This window comes from Leucopleurus acutus (assembly GCF_964270905.1).
Source record: "Leucopleurus acutus genome assembly, chromosome: 20".
NCBI lineage: Eukaryota > Metazoa > Chordata > Mammalia > Artiodactyla > Delphinidae > Leucopleurus > Leucopleurus acutus.
Genome location: NC_139162.1, coordinates 47,443,967 through 47,471,383, shown reverse-complemented (window position 1 = coordinate 47,471,383; position 27,417 = coordinate 47,443,967). Strand labels below are relative to the sequence as shown.

Genomic DNA, 27,417 nt, shown 5'->3' with positions numbered 1-27,417 from the left:
ATGCTGGCCTCAGGGCTGCTTCCTGCGGCTTTGCTGGCCTGTCTGACTATACTGGTCTTGATGTCTGTCTGGCGGTAGAGGAAGCTCGAGGGGACACTTCCTCCTGGACCCACCCCTTTGCCCTTCGTCGGGAACTACCTGCACCTGAACACCAAGCAGATGTACAACTCCTTCATGAAGGTGTCCCAAGGCAGAAAGATGGGTGGGATGGGACAGGGGTGGTGGCCTGCCCAGTTTGGTTGGGGCTTTGTGGCTGGGAATTGACAATGTTGGACCAGAGTCATAGGAAAGGAAAGGGGAGTTTTAAAGATTCAGTGTCAGGGTCCTGGCCAGGAAAGACCACACCTTGGGATGCCCAGCTCCTTGACCGTCAGAACCTGTAGGGAAATGCATCTCGGGATGGGAGATCTGGGTACAGGGCCAGTTCAGAGTAGAGGCTGCTCTAACCACTCGCACTCACCTCCATCAGGTCAGCGAGCGCTATGGCCCTGTGTCCACAGTCCACCTGGGGCCCTGGCGGGTCGTGGTGCTGTGTGGATGTGACACTGTGACGGAGGCTCTGGTGGACCAGGCTGAGGAACTCAGTGGACGAGGCAAGCAGGCTAACTTCAACTGGCTCTTCAAAGGCTATGGGGAGGGGGACCTCAGAGCGGGCGTGGGGCAGGGGGTGTGGTCAGGCAGACTTGATGGCTTCAGTGTCCCCAGCCTTCTCGTCCTGACTTCCTCTGGCATTCTCTGTCCCCATTCCTGTTCGTGGTTGCCGCCCCCTCTGTCTCTCAATTGTCTTAGCATTTCTGCATCTCCGCTTCTCCCTGCCTCTCTCCCCTATCTCCCTGTTCTCTTTCACTAGATGTCTCTTCTTTCTCTGCATCTCTTAGGAGCTCTTGGAACTTCTGCTTTGGAACCCTGGTCCTCTATCTCCTTATGCCTTTTTGTCTTTTTCTCCTTTTCAACTTCTGTGCTTCCCCAGGCTTCTCTCTCCTTCCCTCTCTCTCTTCTTTCTTAGTCTTAGAATCTCACATTATTTCTGTTTCAAAATCCCCGTGCCTCCATCTCCTGGTAACAGTCTCTCCTCCTCCCAGACCCTCTCTCTTTCTCTCTCCTTATTTTTCTCTCTTCTCCAGCTCAGTTTTAGAATCCTTCACAATTGTTATATCCACCTCCCAGATCTCCAAGTATCTCACTTCCCCTCCTTCCCTCCTCTGTCTCTTTCTCTTCCTGTGAGTGTCTCTGTATCTCTTTTCTCAGTGTATCTTTCCTGCCTCTCTCCTTCTGATTCTGCTCTTGCAACTCGGTCTCTACCTCTTTCTGCATTTCTCTGAGTTGTATGTCTCTCTCTGTCTCTGTCTCTCTCTTTCTCCCCCGCCCACCCCCCTCCCTCCCTCCCTTGCTTCCTCCCACCCTCTTTCCCTCCCTTCCCACCCCTCCCCTCCCCGCTCAATCTCCCACTCGCTCTCTCTCTGCCCACCTTTCTCTCGCTCTCCGGGCCAGGCGGCTGGCCTGGGCCTGCCCCGCCCCGACTCCTACGCTCCCTCTGCAGGCTTGGCGTTCGGCAGCTGGGAGCGCGCCCAGCAGCTCCGGCGCTTCTCCATCACCGCACTGCGGGACTTGGGCGTGGGCAAGCGCGGCATCGAGGAGCGCATCCTGGGGGAGGCGGACTTCCTCATCGAGGCCTGCCGGGGCACGCACGGTGAGTGGGGGGACCCCGGAGAGTGCGAGGGGGAGGAGGAGGAAGACAGCCCGCACTGACACACGCATCCTGGCCCCGGAAGGGGTCCAGGTTGGGCGAAGGCGTCCGGCCTCCCAGCTCTGGGGTCTGAGGCTGGAAGTCTGGCTCAGCACTTCCGCGCCCTCCTCAAATTCGCAGACTGGCATCACACCGCCAAGCTGACTCTCCCCCAAATCCCTGTCTCTCCCTAACCCCACCCCATCCCCCAGGCGCCTTCCTCGATCCCACCTTCTTCCTGAGCCGAACCGTCTCCAGTGTCATCAGCTCCATCGTCTTCGGGGGGCCGCTTTGACTATGAGAACAAAGAGTTTCTGTCACTGCTGCGTATGATGCTGGGAAGCTTCCAGTTCACAGCTACGTCTACCGGCCAGGTAACCTGTCCCAGCCTGGCTCTACCATGCCTCTACCTCAACCTGCCAACTGCCCCTCCACACCAAGACAGGTGCCCCAAACTCCCATCCTCCAACAGACAGGATCCCCTCAAAACCAGCCCCCCACTCTCGGACAACTGAACAATTGCACCAGAACCCGGGACAGGTGCCCAATACTCAGTCTCCAAACACACCTGGATATCTCAAAAGATGCTCCCCCCCACCAAAAAAAAAAAGAATGAAAAAAAATAGACACTGCAGGCAAGATACATGTGCTCAACCCAGCTTTCTCTTCTCAGCAGCGCAGGTGTCCTCACCCCAACTTACCTTAATATCTAACAGATGCTCCCTTTTAAGATATTCTATCTTTCCATCTGAATGTCTTAACACCTGGACAAGAGATCACCTCAGCCCACTTTCTGACTACCTGAACACCTGGTGCAGGAAAATTCAGCCCACCAAAATCATTGGTTATCTACACAGGTGTCCCAAACCAGCCCACTAGAATATCTAGACAGTGCCCCCTACCCAACTCGCTTAAATATCTCAACATTTAGACAGGTACCCCAAACCAAGACCCCTAAACATGTAAACACCTGGACAGATTGTTCCCCAAACACCCAAATAAGTGTCTTCCAGCCCAGCTCACTCAAATACCTACAGAAGTGCCCCCTATTGGCCCATTTGAATATATGAACACCTGAACAGGTATCTCCCCGCTTGAACACCTGCACAGCAGCCCCACTTGAACACCCTAACACCTGTACAGAAGCCCCCAATCCAGATTCCCTAAGTATCCACACAGTTGTTTCCAACTGAGACCACCTGAATGCCTAAACACTTAGGTGACCCCCCCTTCCAAGTCCCACCTAAATAGCTAAGCACCTGGACAGGTGTCTCCCAACCCAACCTCACCTGAATATACGAACACCAGATGTATGCTCCAATCCAGCATCACCTGAACGTCTGAAACCTGATATGTGTCCCAGTCCATCTCACTTTAATTCTTGGACAGGGTCCCTCACACTTACCTCATGTGAAAACTTAGATCTCTATTCCCATCCAGCCCCATCGAAATACCTAAACATCTGTGTAGGTGCCTTTAACCCAGTGCCTTCCTTGCCCTGCGACAGGTCCGACTCCCATTGGGTCCTGAGCACTGACAGCTGTCCTTCCCTTCCCTTCTGCTCTCCCCACCCTCAGCTCTGTGAGATGTTCTACTCAGTGACGAAATACCTGCCAGGGCCCACACTGAACCAGCCAAGTGCCCACTGCCTGCGCCTCTAGGCCATCCCCCAAGACTCTCCCCTTGCACCTCCCGGGTGACTTTGGCAGGACCAGGTGAACAAGACCCTGCACCAGCAGCGCCTACGGCCTGAATGTTTTATGTCCGTGCCACACGTGGATGTCATGCATGTTGTACCTACTTGGACGGTCATCCCTGCCCTGAGTCCTCACAATAGCTAAACACGTTCCCCCTCCTCCCCAAGCCGAAACCCATGAGGAGATTGACAAGAACCATCAGCCCAAGTTCAAGGACGGAGCTAAGATGCCTTACACAGAGGCGGTGATCCACGAGATCCAGAGATTCTGAGACGTGATCCCCATGCGCCCGGCCCGCAGAATCACCAAGGATACTCCCTCCTCTCCAAGGTGCTGCCCCACCCAGCCTAAAGGGATCTCCAACCCACTCCCTGTGACCCCGCACTCCGTTCCCCTTAGAAGCTTCCTAGCCCCTGTCCCACTCCCTCAAAGACTTTCCCAACGACCGTGTCCCTTCCACCTTCCCACTCAGCACTCCCGAATCCCATATCTCCCCAGACCTCTTGCCTCAGGGAATATGAACCCTATGTCCCCCCCAAAATTCTTGTCTCAAGAGACATAACCTCCTTGTTCCCCCAACCTCCTGCCTTGGGAGACATGAACTGCATGTCTGTGAAAACTTCTGCCCCAGGAGACACAGAGCCCATGTTCCTCACACTTCCCTTCTCAGGGGACATGAACCCCATGGCTGCCAAACTTCCTGCCTCGGGACCATGAATCTCATGTCCCCCAAAGCTCCTCCCTCAGAGGACCCCAACTCCCATGCCTCCCACTTCCCTTCACCTAGGTCACACAAATTCCCCCTCCACCCCCAGGTGCTTTCAGCACACCCATCCCCCGCTCCACCTTCTCAAAGTCCCCTCCCTCCTCCCAGCCAGGGCACCGAAGTGTTCCCTATGCTGGGCTCCATGCTGAGAGACCCCAAGCTCTTCTCCAACCCGTGAGATTTCAACCCCCAGCACTTCCTGGATGAGAAGGGGCAGTTTAAGAGGAGTGATGCTTTTGTGCCCTTCTCCATCGGTAAGACACACTGCCAGGCCAACAGCAACAGGGGCCTCCTTCATCTCTAAGGTGTAACCTAGTATCTTTCTCCAACTTGGAAGTCCCTCTTACCATATACCTTGGCGCCAACCAGCTGCAACCCCCATAACTACCAAGAACCTGGGCCCAGGCAAAAGAAAAGGGATGATCATACCCATTTCAGAGATGGGGAATATCATGGCCCAGAGTGAGTCAGAGGTTTGTCCAAGGTCACTTAGATTCTTCAGATTCCTAGAAAGGCGATGGCACAGCAGCCATATTTGAGTGTGTATTTGAGGAGAAGGGGCACCTAAAGTTCCCACTGCTACAGCCTGTTTTGCTTCACCCCACCCCATGTTCTAGGGAAACAGGCTCAGAGAGGAGTAGCAACTTCTTTGAAAGTCTCTCAGGCCTCGATATTCCAGCCCATCCTCCCTGGGAGAATACAGCCGGGGGTCGGTAGTGGGGTGCAGGCAGCAATGAAAACAAGCCTCACCCCATGCCTCCCCCCTATTCCTTCAGGAAAGCGGTACTGTTTCGGAGAAGGCCTGGCTAGAATGGAGCTCTTTCTCTTCCTCACCACCATCACGCAGAACTTCCACTTCAAGTCCCCGCAGTCGCCCCAGGACATCGACGTGTCCCCCAAACACGTCGGCTTTGTCACCATCCCACAAAACTACACCATGAGCTTCCTGCCCCGGTGAGCCAGGGCTGTGCCAGGGTGGGGCTGGTGGGAGGAGCAAATGGGGGAGGGAAGGGCGGGGCTAAGGATGGGGGGATGATGGACGGGGGTCAGGGGAAGGAAGGGGCAAGGTGGATAGGAGAGGAAGAAACAAACGGACTCTGTTCACCTTGCTAGAGGCGGGTTGAGAGGAAAAGAAACCTTATACTATACTTCGAATAGTAACAATAACAGATACTATTTATTGAACAAGTACACTGTGTCAGCTCTATGCTAAAAGCGTCATATACTCACCTCACTTAACGCTCACAAACCTATGTCACGGGGAACAGTATTCATGCCCATTTTACAGGTAACAAAGATGAGGTCCAGAGAACAAGTAAGTACTCAGCAAGTACATGAACACATATCTGTATAGGGATGGCCATACTTAGCCCACAGTCATTTAGGGAGATTCTTAAAAAGCACCCATTCCTCAAATGAAAAAGCAACAACTTATCATACTATTACACAATCTGAACAGCTCTGTCCAGGAGATTTTTTCCAGAGCCCTGACAGGCAGCTGACCAGGCTTCACTACATACTTGCCCACACCCTTGCCCACTCATGCACACTTCGGATGCCAGAGCATATTTCGTGCCCAACACCAGATAAGGCGACTGTGTCCGATCAGAGTCAGACCTGGGGACAGGAGTCAGACTTCTTAATGAAATGGGTGGGAGAGAGAAACACTTTCAGAGAAAATGCCAGGAGAAGTTTGGTAGCAGCACAGCCATGTCTGTGTGTGTGCGTGTGTGTGCGCATGTGTGCGTGCAGGCATTCGAGTATATGATTGCATGTTCTCCTGAGTGTATACAGGAAGTCACATTTCCTATGAGTTTCTGAAGGTGGGGTTCTCTCTGGTGGATCTGGGATCTGTGAGGGTCTGAATCACCTGCTCACTCTCAGATAAGTTAGCGTATGTTCCCTTAGAAGTGGCATCCTTCAGCATTGCACAATCTGAACATTCATACACATCAGCTGTAGATCTTTGTGTTAGATCTAGAGTTAGATCTAACCTTAGATCTAAATGCTACACAGATCCTCGCATCCACAAAACTTGCCACACTTGAAGGACCAGTGATTGAGGTCAAGTGAGAGGAAATCTGGTCCTTTGAACCCTGCAAGTTTCATAACAGGCTATGATTCTCAAGTTTCTCAATTTCCATGATCTGTGTTTGGCAACTCGGTTTCCACAAATTAGCTGCTTCCTACTCATTGGAGGGAAATAAGGATCCACAGGGTCACACTCTTTATTATGACAAACACACTATTCAACGATTCAGAGTCAGAATCAAACTTTATCCATTCCTGTGCATGTCACTTTAAGAGGTTTCTAGAAACCTCACCTGGGGGAATCTTAGAATTGTGGCATAACTCAACGGTCGAATCTTGGAACTGCAGAGTCCACAATTCATAATCTTGGAATCTCGGATTCCCAGAACCTTAGACTCCGAACATTTGAATTACTGATGCTTGGAACTCTTGATGCTTAGAGTTTTAGCATCAGAGTTTCCTTTAGCCACATCCTTGGGAACTGCGTTCCCAGCCCCTCTGGTGGCAAACATCAGATCTCCAAGCTGAAAGTTCCTTCTGAGGAAGAGTCAAGAGAGGAAAGGAGGGGCTGGAACTAGCTGGGTTCTGCCAATGAGGCATATCTCCAGGGGAAGATAGAGTGGCTAGTAAGTCTTTGCCCAGCAAGAAGGGAGACGAAAGGGAAGCGAGAACAAGTATTAATCTCCAGAGTCCTCAAACTTACACCTGAAAAGGGAAAAAAAGCAGGAGTCCATCAAGGCATTACCAAAGGTGCCAAGAGAAGTCACCTTCTAGCCACCAATGCCTCGATCTCACCTGTCCAGATAGGGCAGTCTCAGCTCTGTTTCTCTGGAAGAGCCAGTGACCCAGCCCAGCAAAGAGACAGTGCTGGGGTGGAGATGTTAACAGGAGCCCTGGATTCTGGTCCAGGCTTTGCTGCTAACTCTTTGGGCCTTCCTGAGTCTCTCATCTGTCTCCTTCCTCACAGGAATTATTTGAAGATTGAAACATAGCCTGGTGTTGAGCTTTAAAACTCAGTGGCTGCAGGAATGGGAGGATGACAGTGGTGATGTTTCTGGGTAGCTTGTTTTTCACTACTCTCTTCTACCAAAACAAGAATCCTACTCTTGCCATAATGACAGGCACAAGTAGCATGTGTGGAGTGCCCGCTATGTGCCAGACACCATGCTGAGCCCCTTGTATGAGTTTCCTAGAACTGCCAGACCAAAGTATCACAAGCTGAGTGGCTTACACCAACAGAAATGTATTGTCTCAGAGTTCTGCGAGCTAGATCCACCATCAAGTGTCAGCGGGGCCGTGCTCCCTCTGGAAGCTGTAGGGGAATCCTTCCTTGCCTCTCCTTAGCTTCTGGTGGTTTGCAGCTCTTGGTCTTTGGAGTTGCTTGGCTTGAAGTTGTGTCATTCCCAACTCTGTCTTTGTCATCACATGGTGTCGTCCCTGTGTTTGTCTCGCTTCACATGGCCATCTTTTTTTTTTTAATTTTATGGGAGTATAGTTGATTTACAATGTTATGTTAGTTTCAAGCGTAGAAAAAAGTGGATCAGTTATGCATATACGTATATCCACTCTTTTTTAGATTCTTCCCCCATATAGGTCAATACAGAGTATTGAGTAGAGTTCCCTGTGCTATACAGTAGGTCCTGATTAGTTATCTATTTTACATACAGTAGTGTGTATATGTCAATCCCAATCTCCCAATTTATCCCTCTCCCCTTTTCCCCCTGGTAACCATAAGTTTCTTTTCTACCTCTATGACTCTATTTCTGTTTTGTAAATAAGTTCATTTGTACCATTTTTTTTAGATTCCACATATAAGCGATATCGTATGGTATCTGTCTTTCTCTGACTTACTTCACTTAGTATGATCATCTCTAGGTCCATCCATGTTGCTGCAAATGACATTATTTTGTTCTTTGTTACTGGCCATCTTTTTATAAGCATAGCAGTCATACTCCAGGATGACTTCATCTTAACTAATTATATCTTCAGTGATTCTTTTTCCAAATAAGATCACATTCTGAGGTACTGGGAGTTCTGACTTTAGAGTACCTTCCTGATAGTTCAATCCATAACACCACTTAGGCATGCACTCATTCAACCAAATAAAGTGTCTGCGAGGTGAGTCTATGATGATCCTTGTTACAAATGAGCACACGGACTCAGAGGAAGGTTAAAGAATCTGCCTAGGGCTTCCCTGGTGGCGCAGTGGTTAAGAATCCGCCTGCCAATGCAGGGGACACGGGTTCGAGCCCTGGTCCGGGAAGATCCCACATGCCAAGGAGCAACTAAGCCCGTGCGCCACAACTACTGAGCCTGTGCTCTAGATCCTGCGCTCCGCAACAAGAGAAGCCACTGCAACGAGAAGCCCGCGCACAGCAACGAAGAGTAGCCCCCGCTCGCCTCAGCTAGAGAAAGCCCGTGCGCAGCAACAAAGACTCAACACAGCCAAAAATAAAATAAATAAATTTATTTTTAAAAAAAAGAAGAAGACATTCTTGTCTACAAAAAAAAAAAAAAAAGAATCTGCTCAAAGTAACACCGTTAGGACATGACAAAGGCAGATTTGGATGAAAGACAGTTGGATTCCAGTGTGCCTCTCTTGAGGTTCCAGAGATGATTCAGATGGAGCCCCTGCCCCCAGAGGAACTCTGGAGGAAGGGGGTGATTCTCAGAAGAAATGTTTTGGAGAAAGGAGGTAGAAGGATGGGCATTTAGATGTCACATCACCCCTGACTCAGTTCAGGATGTTCCACATGTGGCTGCTCCCAGGACGCGTGCAAACCTGTACGCACACGTGCACACGGATATCTGTATAGCTGGAGCAGTGCTTTTTTACTCATGAGAGGCACTCTGATAGAGTCTTCTCTTCTCTTTTGTTTTATTATTTTTTAAATGCTTGTTGCAGCCCTTCGAGCTGCTCATGAATCATTAATGGGTTATGACCTGCAGTTTGAAGAACAAAAGCTTAAAGGAGAAATTCCAAACTCCCTGGGCTAGTCTCCAAGACCCTTTCTAGCCTGGGCTCTGCCCTCCTCTCCCAATCTCGTTTCTCATCACATGTCACTAAACAGATCCTATTCCCCAAGCTCACCAAACGTCTATTACTGTGCATGGATTACTTATGTCTCCAGGCATTTGCACTGACGGTTCCCTCTGCCTAGAATGCTTTTTCTGCCCTTTCCGCTGAAGTGAAGGACTGTTGCTGTGGTAATATTCACAGAATAACAAGCAAACAGGAAGGAAAGAACCCCTTGTTTCTCTACCAAGATTCCATTCTCCCCCTAATGGTCCAGCAGGATCCAGCAGGAAATGGAGAAAAAATGGTTCACAGGGTTCCCAAAAAGTTACCACAAAACAAGTATTAAAATGTGGCTTTTACGTTAAAAGTGATTTTATTTTATTTTTTTAGTTCTCATTACAAGAAAAAAATTCTACGTATATGACAGATGTTAACTAGACTTACTGTGGTGATCATTTCACAAAATATACAAATCATTATGTTGTACACCTGAATCTAATATAATGTATGTCAATTATACCTCAGTTTTAAAAAACTTTTTTTCCCATTTGCTATTGAAAAGATCAGTTCCAGTTATATGGAAAATCCATCTATTTGTAATACCTACATTCTCTGATAATGCCAAGAGGGCAAAAACAAAAAAAAGCCCATGAGGCTTTGGGACTTCCCTTGTGGTCCAGTGGTTAAGAATCTGCCTTCCAATGCAGGGCACGCATGTTCGATCCCTGGTCGGGGAACTAAGATCCCACATACCGAGGGGCAACTAAGCTGGCGCATCCCAACTACGGAGCCCGTGCACTCTGGAGCCCGCACGTTGCAACGAAGAGCCCACTCACTGCAACGAAAGATCCCGAGTGCCGCAACTAAGACCCAACACAGCCAAATAAATAAATTAAAAACGAGGCTTTGACGTGTAATATCCAACACAGTGTATATTAGCTACATAGCATCCTTCTCCACAATCTGTTCCAGAAAACAGAAAATAAGGAAACACTTCTCAACTTATTCTATGAAGCCAGTATTTCCCCGATGCCAAAACAAGACAATGATAGTACAGAAAAGAAAGTTACAGACCAATATCCCTCATGAATATAGATACAAAAATTCTCAACAAAATATTAGCAAATTAAATCCATCAATATATAAAAAGAGTAATACACCAACTTATCATACTATTACACAACCTGAAGAACCTATGGGCAGGACAGGAGTAAAGACGCAGACCTACTAGAGAATGGACTTGAGGACACGGGGAGGGGGAAGGGTAAGCTGGGACAAAGTGAGAGACTGGCATGGACATATATACGCTACCAAATGTAAAACAGATAGCTAGTGGGAAGCAGCCACATAGCACAGGGAGATCAGCTCGGTGCTTTGTGACCACCTAGAGGGGTGGGAGGGAGGGAGACGCAAGAGGGAGGGGATATGGGGATATATGTATATGTATAGCTGACTCACTTTGTTATACAGCAGAAACTAACACACCATTGTAAAGCAATTATACTCCAATAAAGATGTTTTAAAAAAAAGCATGTATATATATGTATAACGGAATCACTTTGCTGTACAGCAGAAATTAACACAACATCGTAAATCAACTACTTCAATATTTTTGTTTGTTTGGCCTTGCGGCGCAGCATGCAGAATCTTAGTTACTCCAGCCAGGAATCGAACCCATGTCCCCTGCAGTGGAAGCACGGAGTCTTAACCATTGGACCTCCAGGGAAGTCCCTATGCTTCAATTTTAAAAATTAAATCTAAAAAATAATAATAAGTAAAACCAGACCATACTCAGCAATTAATAACCCCCCCATGACCCACACTCATAGACTGAATAAAAAATAAATCACACAAGACACAGTAAGGATGAAGATAAATAAATAGGAGAGGGTATACCAGCCTAATGTCTCCTGAAAAAAAGACAATATGGCCATACATACTTATATGAAACAAGACTGAAACTATGGCAAAAAGAAATTATTAGGAATTACAGGAATATTGTGAAAAAAGGACCTATGCACCTGGAAAATATAAAAATCCTGACACATAACAATATAGCCCTAAATTACAAGACTTTAACTTATCCCCATGAGTAAATGACAAATCAAACAGATTTTTTAAAATAGTAAAAGTATAGAATATTTGAAAAAGATGCTTAATTAGGTAGACCCATTTAACAGCTAGAGGACCCTAAACTCTTAGAGGACCCTCACTATTTTCAAACACACATGGAAATTTTACAAATACTAGCCACATACCAGGCCAGGATACAAACCTTAATAAATGTTAATGGAATAATAGTATAGACAATACAATCTGTCCACAATGTAAAAAAAAAAAAAAAATGGGGGCTTCCCTGGTGGCGCAGTGGTTGGGAGTCCGCCTGCCGATGCAGGGGACACGGGTTCGTGCCCCAGTCCAGGAGGATCCCGCGTGCCGCGGAGCGGCTGGGCCCGTGAGCCGTGGCCGCTGAGCCTGCGCGTCCGGAGCCTGTGCTCCGCAACAGGAGAGGCCACAACAGTGAGAGGCTCGCGTACCGCAAAAAAAAAAAAAAAAAAATAGAAATCAATAACAAAAAGAGAAAAACAAACACCAAAATGCTCAGAAATTTTAAAGCATACTTCTATACAATGAATGAACCAAGTAGAAATCATATTGGATATTGAAAACGTTTAGAGCTGAATGATGAAATCATTACATCTCAATACTTAAAGGATACAGACTTCAGAGAGAAGTGCTTATATGAAAATAAGAAAACTGAAAATTAATGAGTTCAGCACCCAATACAGGAAAAAATTTTAAAATAATTACAGAGTAAGACTTTTCAAAAGGTCAAAGAAAGAAACCCGTGAGGGTCTCTGCCTCTGCCCTCAGCCAGGAGATTGCTAATCTCGCCTTTACTAGTCAACCAAGAGTTAAACATTGTGTACAGTGAGACCACTCAGCATCCTTGTTTGGGGACCTAGGAAACAAAGTCTGAGCTCCTCAGCCTGGCATTCAAATAGCAGAAATGAGTGAAGCACAAAACAACAACAACAAACACACACACACACAAACAAAACAGTAGAGAGCGTCTAAGTTAGGGAACCAGAACGCGTCCACGTGCCAGGTCCCAAACTCCACGAAGACAGGGGCTCCTTTGTTCAGGACCTCCCTCTGTGTATCCCTTCATCTGCCTGTTGATTTGTATCCTTTAATATTCTTTATAATAAACCGGTAACTGGTAATCTAGTGAGAGAAAAAAAAGTAGAATCTATGAGACCAAAAACTCCTTTAAGAAGAAAAAAAATTGTTTAACTTCTTACAACATTTGTGACAAGCAGAATTCTGAAAATGATTCCGCATGACCGATACCTCCATATAATCCCCTTCCCTTAAGTGTGGGCGGGATGTATGAATAGGATGGCATTATCACTCCCCTGACTATGTTACGTTCCGTGACAAAGGGGATTTTGCAGATGTAATTAGAGTCCCAAATCTCCTGATTTTTGAGTTAATCATAAATGAGATTATCCTGGGAGGACCTGACCCAGTCAGACGAGCTTTTAAAAAGGGACTGGCCCGGGGCTTCCCTGGTGGCGCAGTGGTTGAGAGTCCGCCTACCGATGCAGGGGATACGGGTTCGTGCCCCGGTCCGGGAAGATCCCACATGCTGTGGAGCAGCTGGGCCCATGAGCCATGGCCGCTGAGCCTGCGCGTCCGGAGCCTGTGCTCCGCAACGGGAGAGGCCACAACAGTGAAAGGCCCGCGTACCGCAAAAAAAAAAAAGGGACTGGCCCTTCCAACAAAGGATTAGTGATCAGACTAAACTCCTATAAACCAACAAGAAAAAAACCAAAAGGTATTAAAAGGCAGTTCACAGAGGAGGAAAGGGAGTGGCCGATACACACATGAAATGCCCAACCCGGTAATCATTTGGAGAAAAGTAAATTAAAATGAGATATTTCACACTCATCAGATTAGCAAAAGTTTATAATTGATAGGAACAAATATTGAAGGGCAACACAGGAAACTTTATATACTGTGGGTGGGAGTATAAATTAGTTAAGCTAACTTTGCAGAGCAATTTGGCAATGCTTAGCCTAGTTCAAGTTGCACATATATGCAACCCAGCAATTCTACTTGCGGCAATCGACCCTAGAAAAATTCTCATAGCTGTACACAGGAGACAGTCCGACTAGAGTGTCAACTCCGTGAGAACAGGGCTTTCTTTTTTTTTTTTTTCTGTTTTCTTTGCTGTATTCCCAGTGACTACAGTTGACCCTTGAACAATGCAGTGTTTGGAGGAGCTGCCTCCTGGCAATGGAAAATCCGCCTGTCACTTTACAGCCGGCCCTCTGAATCCTCAGTTCCACATCTGCAGATTCAACTAACCCTGATCATGTACATATAGTACATATTTCCTGAAAAAAAAAATCCAAGTCAAGTGGACCTGCGACACAATTCAAACCCGTGTTGTTCAAGGGTCAACTGTAGTTAGTTGGTCCTCGATTAATACTTGTTGACTTGATGAATGAGTGACAAGGTCGTATTGAGGAAGATTCTTCTGGTTCCACCTAGGAGCTGGGGACTAGAGGCAGAAGAGGAGGTAAGTAGTGATTTGGGTAGAAATTGACAGGGTCCGTGATGGTGGAGACCGGGTCACAGAGAGAAGTCATCCCTCCCCTGTTGCACCACTCCCTAATTCCCCAGTAGACTCATCTCCTTCATCCTCTGAGTATGCACATCGTGAGGGTCCCCTCTGCCTCCGCTCTCAGCCAGGAGATTCCTAGGCTCGTCTTGACTAGTCAACCAAGAGTTAAACATTGTGTACAGTGAGATCCCTCAGCATCCTTGTTTAGGGACCTAGGAAACAAAGTCTGGGCTCCTCAGCCCAGCATTCAAAGCCCTTGAATACCCAAATCCTTCCCCCTACATTTATTTTATTTTATTTTATTTTTTAATTAATTTTTATTGGCGTATAGTTCTTTACAATGTTGTGTTAGTTTCTACTGTACTGCAAAGTGAATCAACTATACATATACATACACCCCCTCTTTTTTGGATTTCCTTCTCATTTAGATCACCACAGAGCACTGAGTTGAGTTCCCTGTGCTCTACAGAAGGTTCTCATCAGTTATCTATTCTGTACATAATATCAATAGTGTATATATGTCAATCCCAATCTCTCAATTCATCCCACCCCCCCTTTCCCCCTTGGTATCCATACGTTTGTTCTCTACATCTGTGTGTCTATCTCTGCTCTGCAAATAATAGTATCTATACCATTTTTCTAGATTCCACACACATACGGTATTTTTTCTCTTTCTGTCTTAACGTCACGCTGTATGACAGTCTCTAGGTCCATTACCCCCCTACATTTAAATCCCCCTAGGGACCTGAGAGACGACCAGCAAGTGATTTGGGCTGCTTCATCAGGCCCCCTTCTCCATCTGTCTTTCACTCTCACCTCTGGGGTCTTCCACCTCCCGGAGTGTGCCTTTGACTGTCAGCTTGTGTGATAACTCCCTTCCTGATGTCTTCCTGTGTTTTTCTGATTTGTGCCCCTTCCCCCCCTTCTTCCCCCTTCTTTGAAGCTCTTGCACGTGTAGCCTTTCCTCGCAGTCCTTCGGGAGTATTCACCTGTCATCTGTTCTGCTGAGATGGAACATCTGTGGCTGTTTGATTTCTTCCAAGTGGGCGCTCCTCTCGATTTCTCCTTTGCGTATTCTTCTGCAATCCAGCCACCATTGCTCTGCGTAGTGGAACTGCTTAATGCGTAGTTCTCACCCGCACTGATGTGCCCCCAGAAGGAGGGGGGAGTTCCTCTCCATCTGCCCCACTCAAACCCCCAGTTCCTTAAGTCTGTCTTCACTTCATCAGCTCCCCTATCTCTGCTTTCAACCCCAGGCCAACTCTCCAAGTCTATGACTGAATAAGGAAGCCACATTCCCACGGCCCTTGACCCTTTACATGCCAAAGGGAGGCTGAAGGAACAATGAGGGGGAGTGTCTCTGAGTCCCCAGGGTTGTAATGGGGGGATGTGAGTGTTCTTCTCTTCAGGGAGCTCCCTGTGCCCAGGAGCAGAGGGGAAAGAGATAGTACCACCTCGCATTCCCACAGGCAGATGTAGGAAAGGACGTAGGCTCAGGAAAGGATTTGGTGGACATGGGGGCAATTTATTCTCGCTCCCTTCTGTAAGAATCCAGGTGTTAATGTCAGTGGGGTGGGTTTGGGATTCTCAGGTTCTAGAATGCAATGATTCAAACCCTTTCTAAAGCTTTCCTGGGGTGGCAAGGGGGTCTCAGAGCTGGGGCTGTGCTTGGTGGGACTGGAACTCTCATCTCTCTCCACCCCTTCTCTCACCCTCACCTGCCACTGACATAGAGGAAAGGTTCAGGACTGGGGCACAACTCAGCCTCAGGGCTGTAAACTAACACTGAACAAAGCACCTCAGCCTCTTCTTTGGAATTCTCCCTCCCTTTTCATCCGTGCCTCACCCAGGGAGAGAATATCAGGGTACCTTTACCTGGGCTTTGGGAGGCCCAGGAAAGATTAAGAACAGTTCTCAGGTACCAGCTGTTCACACTGTCAGGTGCTTTGCTAAGCTTGTGGCATGCTTGAGTTCACTGAGTTCCCTCAACAACACTTTGGTGCAGAGACCAACATCCCCATTTGTCAGACAAGGTCACTGAGGCTCAGAAAGGAGTGGTCCCTTATCTAGGACACCCAGAAAGGGTGAGGCAGAGCTGGGATTCATGCCCAGGTCTGCCTCACTCCAGAGTCCACACCTCCATAACATCTACTGATTCACTAAACATTCCTCGAGCACTTATGTGTCAAGCACCGTGGGCATAGTAGCAAACAGACATAAGTCCTGCTCTCTCGGGGTTTACTTTCTAGGAGGGCAGAGAAGCTGTAACTAGATAAACACGTGTCTATTCTAATGTCAGGGAGTAGTGAGGGCCTCAGGGAATACAGCAGGTAACAGCTGCAGAGGAATGGAGGTGGCTCTTTCTGATAAAATGGTCAGAGCAGGCTTCTGTGAGGAGACTTTGAGCAAACACCTTAATGAAGTGAGGGAGTGAGGCAAGCAGATGAGCCGGGAGAACAGAGAATACAGTCTGTGGAGCTAAACCCAGCTTGCAGATTTTTTAAACTGTGTTTCACATGGTATTAGAAGAGTACTTTGAGTCAACCGAGTTCTGGTTCCATCACCAAATCCTCCCAATTTCTTCATTTACAATGTTGTGTTAGTTTCAGGTGTACAGCAAAGTGATTCGGCTATACATATTATATATATATATTTATACGTAAGGTATATATACTTTTTCAGATTCTTTTCCATTATAGGTTATTACAAAATATTGAATATAGTTCCTTGTTGTTTGTCTATTTTATATATAGTTTGTGTGAATATGTTAATCCCAAACTCCTAATTTATCCCCCCGCCACTTTCCCCTTTGGTAACCGTAAGTTTGTTTTCTATGTGTGTGAGTTTATTTCTGGTTTGTAAATAAGTTCATTTGTATCATTTTTTTAGATTCCACATATAAATGATATCATATGGTATTTGTCTTTCTCTGTCTGACTTACTTCACTTAATATGATAATCTTTAAGTCCACCTATGTTGCTGCAAATGGTATTATTGCAATCTTTTCTATGGCTGAGTAATCGTCCACTGTATATATATGTATATCACAATTTCTTTATCCATTCATCTCTCGATGGACATTTAGGTTGCTTCCATGTCTTGGGTATTGTCAATAGTGCTGCTATGAACATTGTGTGCTGCTATGAACTATGTCAATAGTGCTGCTATGAACTATGAACGTATCTGTTCAAATTAGAGTTTTCTCCATATATATCCCCAGGAGTGGGATTGCTGGATCATATGGTAAGTCTACTTTTAGGGGGTTTTTTTGCATTACGCGGGCCTCTCACTGTTGTGGCCTCTCCCGCTGCGGAGCACAGGCTCTGGACACGCAGGCTCAGCGGCCATGGCTCACGGGCCTAGCCGCTCCGCGGCATGTGGGATCTTCCCGGACCGGGGCACGAACCCGTGTCCCCTGCATCGGCAGGCGGACTCTCAACACTGCGCCACCAGGGAAGCCCTCTACTTTTAGTTTTTTAAGGAATCCCCATACTGTTTTTCATAGTGGCTGCACCAATTTACATTCCCACCAACAGTGTAGGAGGGTTCCTTTTTCCCCCCACCCATACCAGTCCTTGTTATTTGTAGACTTTTTGACAGTGGCCATTCTGACTGGTGTGTTAACTACTCCCAATTTCTGATTCCTTTGAAAACCCGGAGCTGTGTCCTTTGGGGCTACTCCATCCTCCCTCCCCAGGCATAGCATCTAGTATGGCCCCTGTGCACAGCCCACCTACCCAAGTGTAGAGTGGTGCTGTCCAGGTACCAGGTTCTGAAGAAAAGTTCTCATGGAAGAAAACATTCTCACGGACAGTGCAGAGGAGCTTGGAGCCTTCAGAGAGTTCCCTTCCACTGTGGGATGGTGAAGCCAGCACTGGGACGTCTATCCCCAAACTCCCCCTATTCCTTGATACCCAACCTAGAGGAGCACTTGGGTGCTTAGAGAGCATGTAACCAAAACAAACAAATGAAAAACACAGTTCATTCATTTATTCAATATGCAGCTCATTTATTCAACAAGCAGCTCTAGTGCTAGGAATCACCCAGTAGACCCTGGCCGTCATACTCTTGTCAAAGGCTGGCAACCATTCTGACTGGTCAGTGCCCATGCCAAACACTTGCAAAAATTTTCCCACTGAAACTACTATTCAGGCCCATCCTTTACCCCTCAGCTTCTCCCTCACTCTGCCCTTCAGTCTCCCTTCCCTGCAGTTCATGACACTGTAGACTTGAGACTCCTCAACAATTCTCCAAACTCTTCCTGCAACCTCTCCAGTGCCTCTTCTGCAGCAGGAGATCTTGCAGTCAGAACACAAGAAAGAGAAAAACTGCTAAAAACTCTATTCTTTCATGGGATCCAGGATTTGGGCTAACATCTGATCACAGTTCTGGGGTCAGCAAAATTATTATATATTATAGAATTAGAAAGGGATAATGGGACTCAGGGTCCCTCAAACACCTCCTTCACTGTGAGTATGTAGGATTATGACTCTATGCATTTGTTGAAACCCATAGAACTGTACAGCACAAAGAGTGAATTTTATCATATGTAAATTTAAAAAATCCACCAGGATGTAGGGGAACTCAAAATGGAATACAAACTGTAACAACTGAACCTAACTGTATTACCAATTATATACTGTATTTACCTAACTGTTTTACTTAGAAAGGGTGGGGATGAAAAGAACTAACTGAAGTAACTTTGGGAAAAAGAAACTTGACTGTATATTGTATGTCTAAAGACAAAAAAAACTGTACACAAATACTACACTCTAGTTAGTAAATTTATTTCTTACTGGGTATGGGTTAGCAATTGTGAGACTATTTTATGTACATATGAAAGTTGAACAGATAAGTAAATATATTGTAAAAAAAAAAATGAGAGTCAAATTCTTGCTAGAAAGGAAAATTTTCATGGGACTTCCCTGGTGGTGCAGTGGTTAAGAATCTGCCTGCCAATGCAGGGGACATGGGTTCGAGGCCTGGTCTGGGAAGATTCCACATGCTGTGGAGCAACTAAGCCCATGCGCCACAACTACTGAGCCTGCGTGCCACAACTACTGAAGCCTGCATGCCTAGAGCCCGTGCTCTGCAACAAGAGAAGCCACTACTATGAGAAGCCTGTACACTGCTACAAAGAGTAGCCCCAGCTCGCCTCAACTAGAGAAATCCCTCGCACAGCAATGAAGACCCAACACAGCCAAAAAATAATTAATTAATTAATTTTTAAAAAGAATTTTCAAATAGGGAAAGCTAGAATGGACCCTGTGTGTTAGATCAAAATCAGAGATATCAATATGAATTGTTTTTGAGAGAGAAAGAGAGAGAGCTCTCCAAGTTTTGTCCACTGAGGGGGCCAATAAGCAAGGATATCCCACTAGCAATAAGCCCAGCTAATACCCAGATCTTGGTTTCTAAATACCATCTTCCAATAAAAGGAACCAGGACTCTTTAGAGAAGTGGTTGATTCCAGGGCTGGGACAGGGAAAATATAAAAACATTTATGGAAATTCCCTGGCGGTCCAGTGGTTAGGACTCTGTGCTTCCATTGCAGGGGCCATGGGTTTGATCCTTGGTCGGGGAACTAAGATCCCGCAAGCCGGAAGGCGCATATGTGGCTCAGATTCTGGTAGGTGAGTGAGCGTAGTGATGGAGATAGTGGCTAATTCTCTTCCGGTTGCTATTTTCTCTATGGGATAAGAAATGGAACCACCAGCAGAGTGATGTGGAAGGAAAGGGTCATGGAGGTTTGAGGGAGCAGGAAAAAGTGTAACAGTTGGGGCTCAAGGAGAGGCTAATTAGAGATGAGGAAGGTTCAGCTGCCCTTGGTATGTTTCAGTTTCTCCACCAGCGTTTCCCAACTGGGTTGGACTTTGCCCCCAAGTGGACATTAGATAATGACTGGAGTCATTTTTGATTTTTTACATCTGGGCGGAGGTCTGCTACTGACATCTAGTGGGTAGAGACCAGAGATACTGCTAAACATCCTACCACTCATAGGACAGTCCCCCCCACCCAAAAAGAATGATTTAGCCCAAATGTCAATAGTGCCAAGGTTAAGGAAACTCACAATACATCCCTCCCTACCCCATGTTCCCTCTGTAGCAGGAGAACAAGTCACACCACCAGAAGAACTCAAAGCCCCTTAAAACTCCCCTTCTCGTGAATCCCAAGTTCCCCAGTAAGGCAGTCCCATCAGGCCCCTCTCAACCCAGTTCTAGCGTCAGGGAAATGTCACTTATGGGGTTCAGGTACATCCAGTACTGCTCCTTTCCCCCAGAAGTAGGGGTAGATGCCGAGGGAAACTAGAAATACATAATCCCGTAATCAAGCCTTCACCCCTCTTCCAGGACCTGCCCCAACCTGCCTTTCTGGGACTTAAATAATAGCATGGGCCCCTCCTCCATCCCAACATATGCCTGGGACTGGGGTGTCAAATCCCCCAGAACCTCCAAGCACTTCCTCCCCCGCCCCCATGGGAAAACTACCATCGTGTCCACCAACGGACCTGGGGGGTCACCAACACCTCCACCTGGCCTCCCAGACCCTTGACCTCTGGGGTTCTCTCCCCAACCCTAACCTCCAGGAACTGGAGTCCTAGCCCAACTCCAGGTTTTTGCAATCTGCCCTTCTGACCTAGCAAGGAGTTGAGTAACTGCGGCCAGTTTCTGGGGTGGGAGCCAAGAGCAGACAGAGCTGGTGGGGAGCTTAAGAGAGCCTCGGAGGTGGAGGTGAGGCAGGAGGTAAATGCCCCCCCCCACCCCAGGGTAAAGCAATTGGAGATTTGTTCCCTGTGGACCAATACTCCAAGACAAGCATAGCAGGACAACCGAGGGAGGAGGCTGGGCCCTACTCAGATAGAAGACAAGAGACCACTTATTTCTCATTCTCTAAGTCAGGAGACCTCCCCGACTACACATGCACAGAAAAGCTCCTTCGAGGTCAAAATGGGAAGGGGCGCCACCCCATAGTAAGTGATGCTAACTGCCCACAGACCTCTTCGGTAGAATCCAGCTTGGCTAAGAGATGTGCACGCACATATGGCAGGGTCCTGAGATAAACTGAATATGGACTCTGAGCCAGGCAAATCGAAATGATTGGCCAAAGGAAACCTGGAAGAAATAAGTGATTTAAACTGCCATAAGGGTATGACTCTCTCTCTGAGTCTGCCCGTGTGTCTATCCACACGTACTGTACTTTTTTCTCCTAATAAATACTTGTTTCACTACTTTCCGTCTTTGTGGGAATTCTTTTCTGCAAAGCTGAAGGGCCAGGGGCCTTGTCGCTGACCAGTGGTCTATGGCTAGGATTCGGTGCTCTCACCACCGCGAACTGACCACAATCACTGGCCGGGAACTGAAACCCTGCTTCAAGCTGCTGCAAGGCCAAGGCCACCAGAGATCAGAGGTGTAGGTGGGCAGTAGCGGGGCTACCATTCACGTCTGAGGTCCTTTCTCCTGAGGCTTCTGCCTGCCCCACCCTTCTCCCAAATCCTCCTTCAACCTTAGCCTGGCTTCAGTCCTGTCCACTGCAGTCCAGCTCTTGGAGGTGTGAGAGACAGAAAGAAAAAGAGGCAGGGAGACACCCAGACAGTCAGGAGAAGATGGTGACTGAGAAAGATTACAGGGAGGAAGAAGCAGAGAGAGAGAGAAAGGGCAAAAGGGAATTAGAGATGGAATAGAGGGTGAAAGATAGAGACCCAGAGGCACAAAGGGAGAGAGAATGAGAGAGACAGAGACATAAAAAAAAGACAAAAATTTCAGAAGCAGAAGCAACGAGAGACACATACAGAATTTCAGAGACAAACTGCAAGAGACAGAAAAGGGTGAGAAGAGTTGTGAAAATGGGCCCCCAGAGAATGAGGAAACTTCTGCCCAGGACAGAGATCCTGCCCCCATCCTTGCCCCTTCATTTTGCCAGAGCTCTGTAACCCCAAACCAGATCCAGAACCAGATCCAGGGTCCCCAGTGGCAAAAAATGGAGAAGATTTCCCCCCAATCCAGGGCAAATGGACACCACTGGCCACAGTGAGAAGAGCTGAGGTGAGCCTATAGGAGGGGGAGGTGGGGTTCCCAAGGAACCCACTCAGGGCATCGTTGCAGCTGGCTGTGAGCCCCGGACCCATGCAAATAATGCAGGAAGATGGGAGGGATTAAAAGTCACTGGGAGAACTAGGAAAAAGGGGGACAAGGTGGTGTGGACGGAGATGATTTCAGAGCAGCCCCTCTACCCCCAGACACATTCAGAGCTCCTGAGCACACATCTGAAGCAGCCACTGCCAGTCGGACCAGACCCTCCAGAACACACCCATTTTACAGATGAGAAAACTGAGGCTCAGAGAAGGGAAGTCGGTTCGCCTAGGTCATGCCTAGACTAAGAGTCCAAGCCAAGATCCAAACTATGTCTATTTAACTCCGGGTTCAGTTTGCTGGGCCGTGCTATCATGTAATGGCTAATGCAGGAATGTGTTGTTTTCATGTTGTTTTCCGTGATCTGTTGGGTCGTCGGATCATTGGGTGTTAGGTTGTGCTGCTGTGTGTCATTGCCAAGTGAGGTTGTAGTACTGTCAGACACTGTGTGTAATATTGTGTTGCATGCTGTGTGTATGGTGTACTGTGTATGCTGTGAGCTATGTTGCCGAGAATATCCTGTATGGCAGCTTGGTATTGCCAGACACTGTATTGTCAGACACTGTGTGTAATATTGTCAGACACTGTGTGTAATATTGTGTTGTATGCTGTGTGTCTGGTGTATTGTGTATGCTGTGAGTTGTGTTGCCGAGAATATCCTGTACGGCAGCTTGGTATTGCCAGACACTGTATTGTCAGACACTGTGTGTAATATTGTGTTGTATGCTGTGTTGCCAGATACTTTTGGGGTGTTGTTATGCTGCATGTTAGGTTGCCAGGAGCCTGTGTTCTGTGCTGCTAGTGGTGTTACCGCCTGGGGTCTGGTGTGTTGCACACTGCGTCTCCCCGACCCGTTAGCCCCTCACCCTCAGGCGAGCCCTTCGACCCCAAGTTTGTGCTGAGCCGCTCGGTGTCCAACATTATCTGCTCCGTGATCTTCGGCACCCGTTTCGACTACGACGATAAGCGTCTGCTCACCCTTATCCACCCCATCAATGACAAGTTCCAAATCATGAGCAGCCCCTGGGGAGAGGTCAGGAGGCCTAGTTCCACGGGCGAGAGGGTTGGGGGTCCAGCCCTTCCAGGGATATAGGGGAAGCAGTGGGCAGGGAAGGAATTGCGATTGGCCCTGCAAGGCCCCGCCCCTTTCTGTCTCTGACCCCGCCCCCGAGGTATGCGGCCCTGCCCACTCCACAGGGGCTCCACCTACACATAGCCCCCGCCCCACGCTACACACACACACACACACACACACACACACGCACGCACGCACGCACGCACCCTACCTCCCTGCCTGTCTGTTCCTCCTAATCCCTACAGCTCTGCTCCATCCTCAGCGGTACAATATCTTTCCGAGCCTCCTGGACTGGGTGCCCGGGCTGCACCAACACCTTTTCCAGAACTTCGGACGCATGAAGGACCTCATCGCCCGCAGTGTCTGTGACCACCAGGCCTCCCTCGACCCAAACTCTCCCCGGGACGTCATTGATTGCTCCTTACCAACATGGCACAGGTAAGCCCTGCCTGGAAGTCTCATCTCTGGTCTGACCTGCTATCCTGCCTCAAACCAACAAGGATCCCGAGTTGAGCGCGTTTGGGTTTAATCTCCCCACATCCGGGAAGTGAAGCTGGAACAGCTGGCTCTGCTGGGGCCACTCGGGGCCTCCGCCAATTAACAGCTCTTTAAGAAATCCTTAAGGATTTGTTATAGTGGGACCCGCGGCTGAGATTCTCCCTACCCTGCCCTTCCGCGCTCCCCAGCATCCCCAAGGAAAGAAAGTTAAAGAGAGGAGGGGCTGAAGTGGCACCCAGTAGCAGTTGTACAGGTCTGTGGGGAATGGGTCGCACAGGATCCGAGCCCGCAGGATCTCCCCGCGGCCTTGGTCACATCCCCACCTCTTATCCCCCGCAGGAGAAGCAGGACCCGCTGAGCCACTTCCACATGGATACTCTGCTGATGACCACACACAATCTGCTCTTTGGAGGCTCCGAGACCGTGGGTACCACGCTGCGCCACGCTTTCCTCGCGCTCATGAAGTATCCAAAAGTGCAAGGTGCGAGCGCCGGGAGCCTGGTGGGGAGACCCGCCCACACGGCGCGGTAGAGCACACCCGCTCCTCCCGCCTCGAAGCCCCGCCCACAAACAATGAGCTCCAGCCCAGTCTGGAGTGAGAGCCTCCAGCTCGCGCCTGGGTCGCACAGCCAAACCCGCAAGCCCACCGGAGGCTGACCCCACCCACGTGGTCCCCGCGGTCCACACAGCCTGCCGGGTCTGCCGGGACGCAGAGCCCTCCCGCATGATCTTGCTTTGCCGCCCACCTCTGACCCTGCCCACACAACTCGCGCAGCCCGCCCAGAGCCCGGCCCCAGAGCCTCAGCCACCGGGCCTCCCCAGGAACCCATATCCTCCCACACAGTCTGAACGGCCCACACCTCACAATCTGCGACCCCGCCTCCCCAAACCCCACCTCTGGGTCTTTCGCGGAACCTTGGCCTCCAGGACGCTGTGCGGAGACCGACTGGGTCTTGCCGCCTGCTTCACCCCCGATTTCTCAGCTCTCCCGCACACCCCACTCACTCCATCCATCCTCCTGCAGCCCTGGTCCTCTAAGTCCCGCCGGCAATCCCATCAGGGGCCTGGACCCTAAGCAGCCCCGAACCCCCTCCGCACAACCCCGCCCCTAGGAGCCCTGGCACGAACGAAACTTACGCCCTCACCTACATCTCTGAACTCAATGCCTCCCTCCGAAGCTCCGGCTAACCTTCACATGCATCCCTGCAGCGCGCCCGCCCCCCGACTGGAAAGCATTGACTGGACCCCTTCCACACGCAGTCACACACCTCTTCTCAGCACAGTCAAGCCTGCTGATACCCTCAACAACGCTCCCCCCTCCACCTGCAGCCCGCGTACAGGAGGAGATCGACCGCGTGTTGGGACGCGCGTGGCTGCCTGCGCTGGAGGACCGAGCGGCCATGCCTTACACAGATGCGGTGATCCACTAGGTGCAGCGCTTCGCAGACGTCATCCCATGAGCTTTCCACACCACGTCACTCGGGACACGACTTTTCAAGGCTTCCTGCTACCCAAGGTGCTCTGGACACCTGGCAAACGACACCTGAAACCTTAGGAAGAGGCATCCCAAGCTCTTGCAACAGGCATCTGCGGCTCTAGCAAGGAATATCCCAGGCCCTAGCAATGAGCACCCCGGACCTTAGCAACTGGCAACCCAAGCCCTAGCAACAGACATCTGAGGCCCTTGAATCCAGAAACTCAGCCGTATGCCACAGCATAGTGGACTAGACCACATCCTGAACGCCAGACCTCTTCCCTATGACAGGCTCTTTTCCTAAGACCTTCTCTGAAATCCCCAAGGTCTGAGACGTCATCCTGGGGAGCCCCTGTACCTAAATACTGTTCTCAGAGACCGCACTCCCACCCCAGGAACCCCAAATCTGTTCCTACAAGGGGGGTATCCTGCATCCCTGGCTCAGACCCCAACAAAACCATTTCCAGCACCCATCACTGGGAACCCTAGACTCCCACACCCTAGACTTCCTGGACCCCTGTGGAGTCCTTTGCTCCACCACCGCTTATCATGTCCCCAGGACTCCCAGCTCTGCACAGTGGAAATCCTAGTTTGGGAACCTCCCAGCCCTTCTAACACCACTGATTCTGCCTCTCCACCCACATGGGGCACGGATATCATCACCCTCCTTAATACAGTCCACTACGACCCCAGCCAATTTCTGACGCCCTGGGAATTCAACCCTGAGCATTTTCTGGTTGCCAATCAGTCCTTCAAGAAGAGCCCTGCCTTCATGCCTTTCTCAGCCGGTGAGAGTGGTCAGGGACAAGATCCAGTCTTTCTGGGCCCCGTATTCCACCTGCATTCCCCAGGCCTAGTTCCACTCCCCAAACCCTCTCACTTCTTCGTCCCATCCCATCCTCAGCTTTGGAGATGCAAAGACATTTCCTTCTCCTTCCCAACTCTGCTCCTATAGGCCGATAGCAACTGAAATCCCCACGGAGGGAGGCAGAGAGTCAGGATAATATTGTAATTTAACTTGGACTTGGTCACTGTCAGTCTCTCCACTGGGTGGCGCAGTTGAAGTGGTCCTGGTTTTTCTTGGCTTTGGTCTTTACCCGGCTGAAAAAAATCTTTCCTGTTTAACTCAGTATTAGAAAATGGGGTGGGGTGAATAATAATAGGTAACTTACCATATTGCCTACTGTGCACCAGGTGCTACCTCTGAGAGTGGTGGCTAAGAGCTGGGCTTTGCTGCCAGAGCCCAGCTTTGTCATCTTCTAGCTGTGTGGCCTTGGATATGTTCCTTCACCTCTCTGTGCCTCGGTTTTGTTTGTTTTTTTAATATTTACTTATTTATGTATTTATTTATATATTTGGCTGCACCAGGTCTTAGTTGCAGCATGCGGAATCTTTAGTTGCGGCATGCGAACTCTTAGCTGCGGCATGGGGGATCTAGTTCCCTGACCAGGGATCAAACCGGGGCCCCCTGCATTGGGAGTGCGGAGTCTTAGCCACTGGACCACGAGGGACGTCCCTGTGCCTCGGTTTTTACATCTATAAAATGAAGATCATAAAAAGGTCCACCTCTTGGAGTTATTAAGGGGATTAAATAAATAGCAGTATAGTGCTTAGAGCATTATATATGTTCACAACAACAAAATGAGGCACTATTACCCTCCCCATTTCAGGTACCTACCCAGAAACTGTGGCTTGCCCAAGATCAGGAAACTAGTACTGTCAGAGTTGGGACTCGAACCCCTGCAATGTTGCACTTGCAGCAGGTCCACAATTTACTTAAACTGTCTTTTCCAGACTTTTAGATGGATGGGTCCGTGAGTACCCAGCCATTATTCTCATGTTTTCCTTTGAAAGTTGAGGGCGCCCCTCACCCCATCTTGTCTCATTGCTCCTGCCCACCCTTTCTCCCTGTGGGAGGCCGGCTGTGCCTGGGCGACTCGCTGCGGCGCGGGGAGCTCTTCCTCTTCCTCACCGCCATCCTGCAGCTTCTTGCTGGAGCCGCTGGGGGCGCCCGAGGACGTCGACCTGACCCCGCTCAGCTCCGGCCTCTGCAATTTGCCGCGGCCTTTCCAGCTGTGCCTGCGCTCCCGCTGACGCCGCATCCCTTCCAGGTTCGCCAGTGAGCGTTGAGGACCGCTCGTTCCCCTGCGCCCCATCCCTCTCGCTGTCACACTCGCTTCCCCTCACCTGCCGCATGCCCATCCCCCATCGCTCCTGTCTTTACCTTCTGAGCCCCCAGAGGCAGAGAAAGCCAAGGGGAAGGGGAAGTGCATGCCTTGTTTTATCCACAGAACTCGTTCTATTGCGCACACTTTGGGGGATTTTGTATCAATTTATAATAAATTATAATAGATTCGAACCTGCCTTG

At 49.0% G+C, this 27,417-nt stretch overlaps 2 protein-coding genes across 2 annotated transcripts; both read left to right on the top strand.

Moving 5' to 3' along the window:
• On the top strand, positions 1–27,143 carry CYP2F1 (cytochrome P450 family 2 subfamily F member 1; the record flags this gene model as incomplete). The annotated part of the gene is given in 16 exon segments (XM_082861901.1): positions 1–75; positions 79–180; positions 470–669; positions 1,557–1,690; positions 1,939–2,006; positions 2,008–2,218; positions 22,875–23,035; positions 23,340–23,493; positions 23,496–23,515; positions 23,915–24,056; positions 24,905–25,002; positions 25,006–25,024; positions 25,027–25,091; positions 25,696–25,843; positions 26,967–27,033; positions 27,035–27,143. Coding segments are annotated over 16 exon segments (1,773 nt in total).
• Positions 1,886–5,147, top strand: LOC309976506 (cytochrome P450 2A13-like; the record flags this gene model as incomplete). Its single annotated transcript, XM_082862126.1, is given in 7 exon segments — positions 1,886–2,100; positions 3,304–3,441; positions 3,591–3,691; positions 3,695–3,753; positions 4,298–4,364; positions 4,368–4,443; positions 4,966–5,147. Coding segments are annotated over 5 exon segments (426 nt in total). The 5' UTR covers positions 1,886–2,100; positions 3,304–3,441; positions 3,591–3,649.
• Positions 27,144–27,417: the final 274 nt, after the last annotated feature.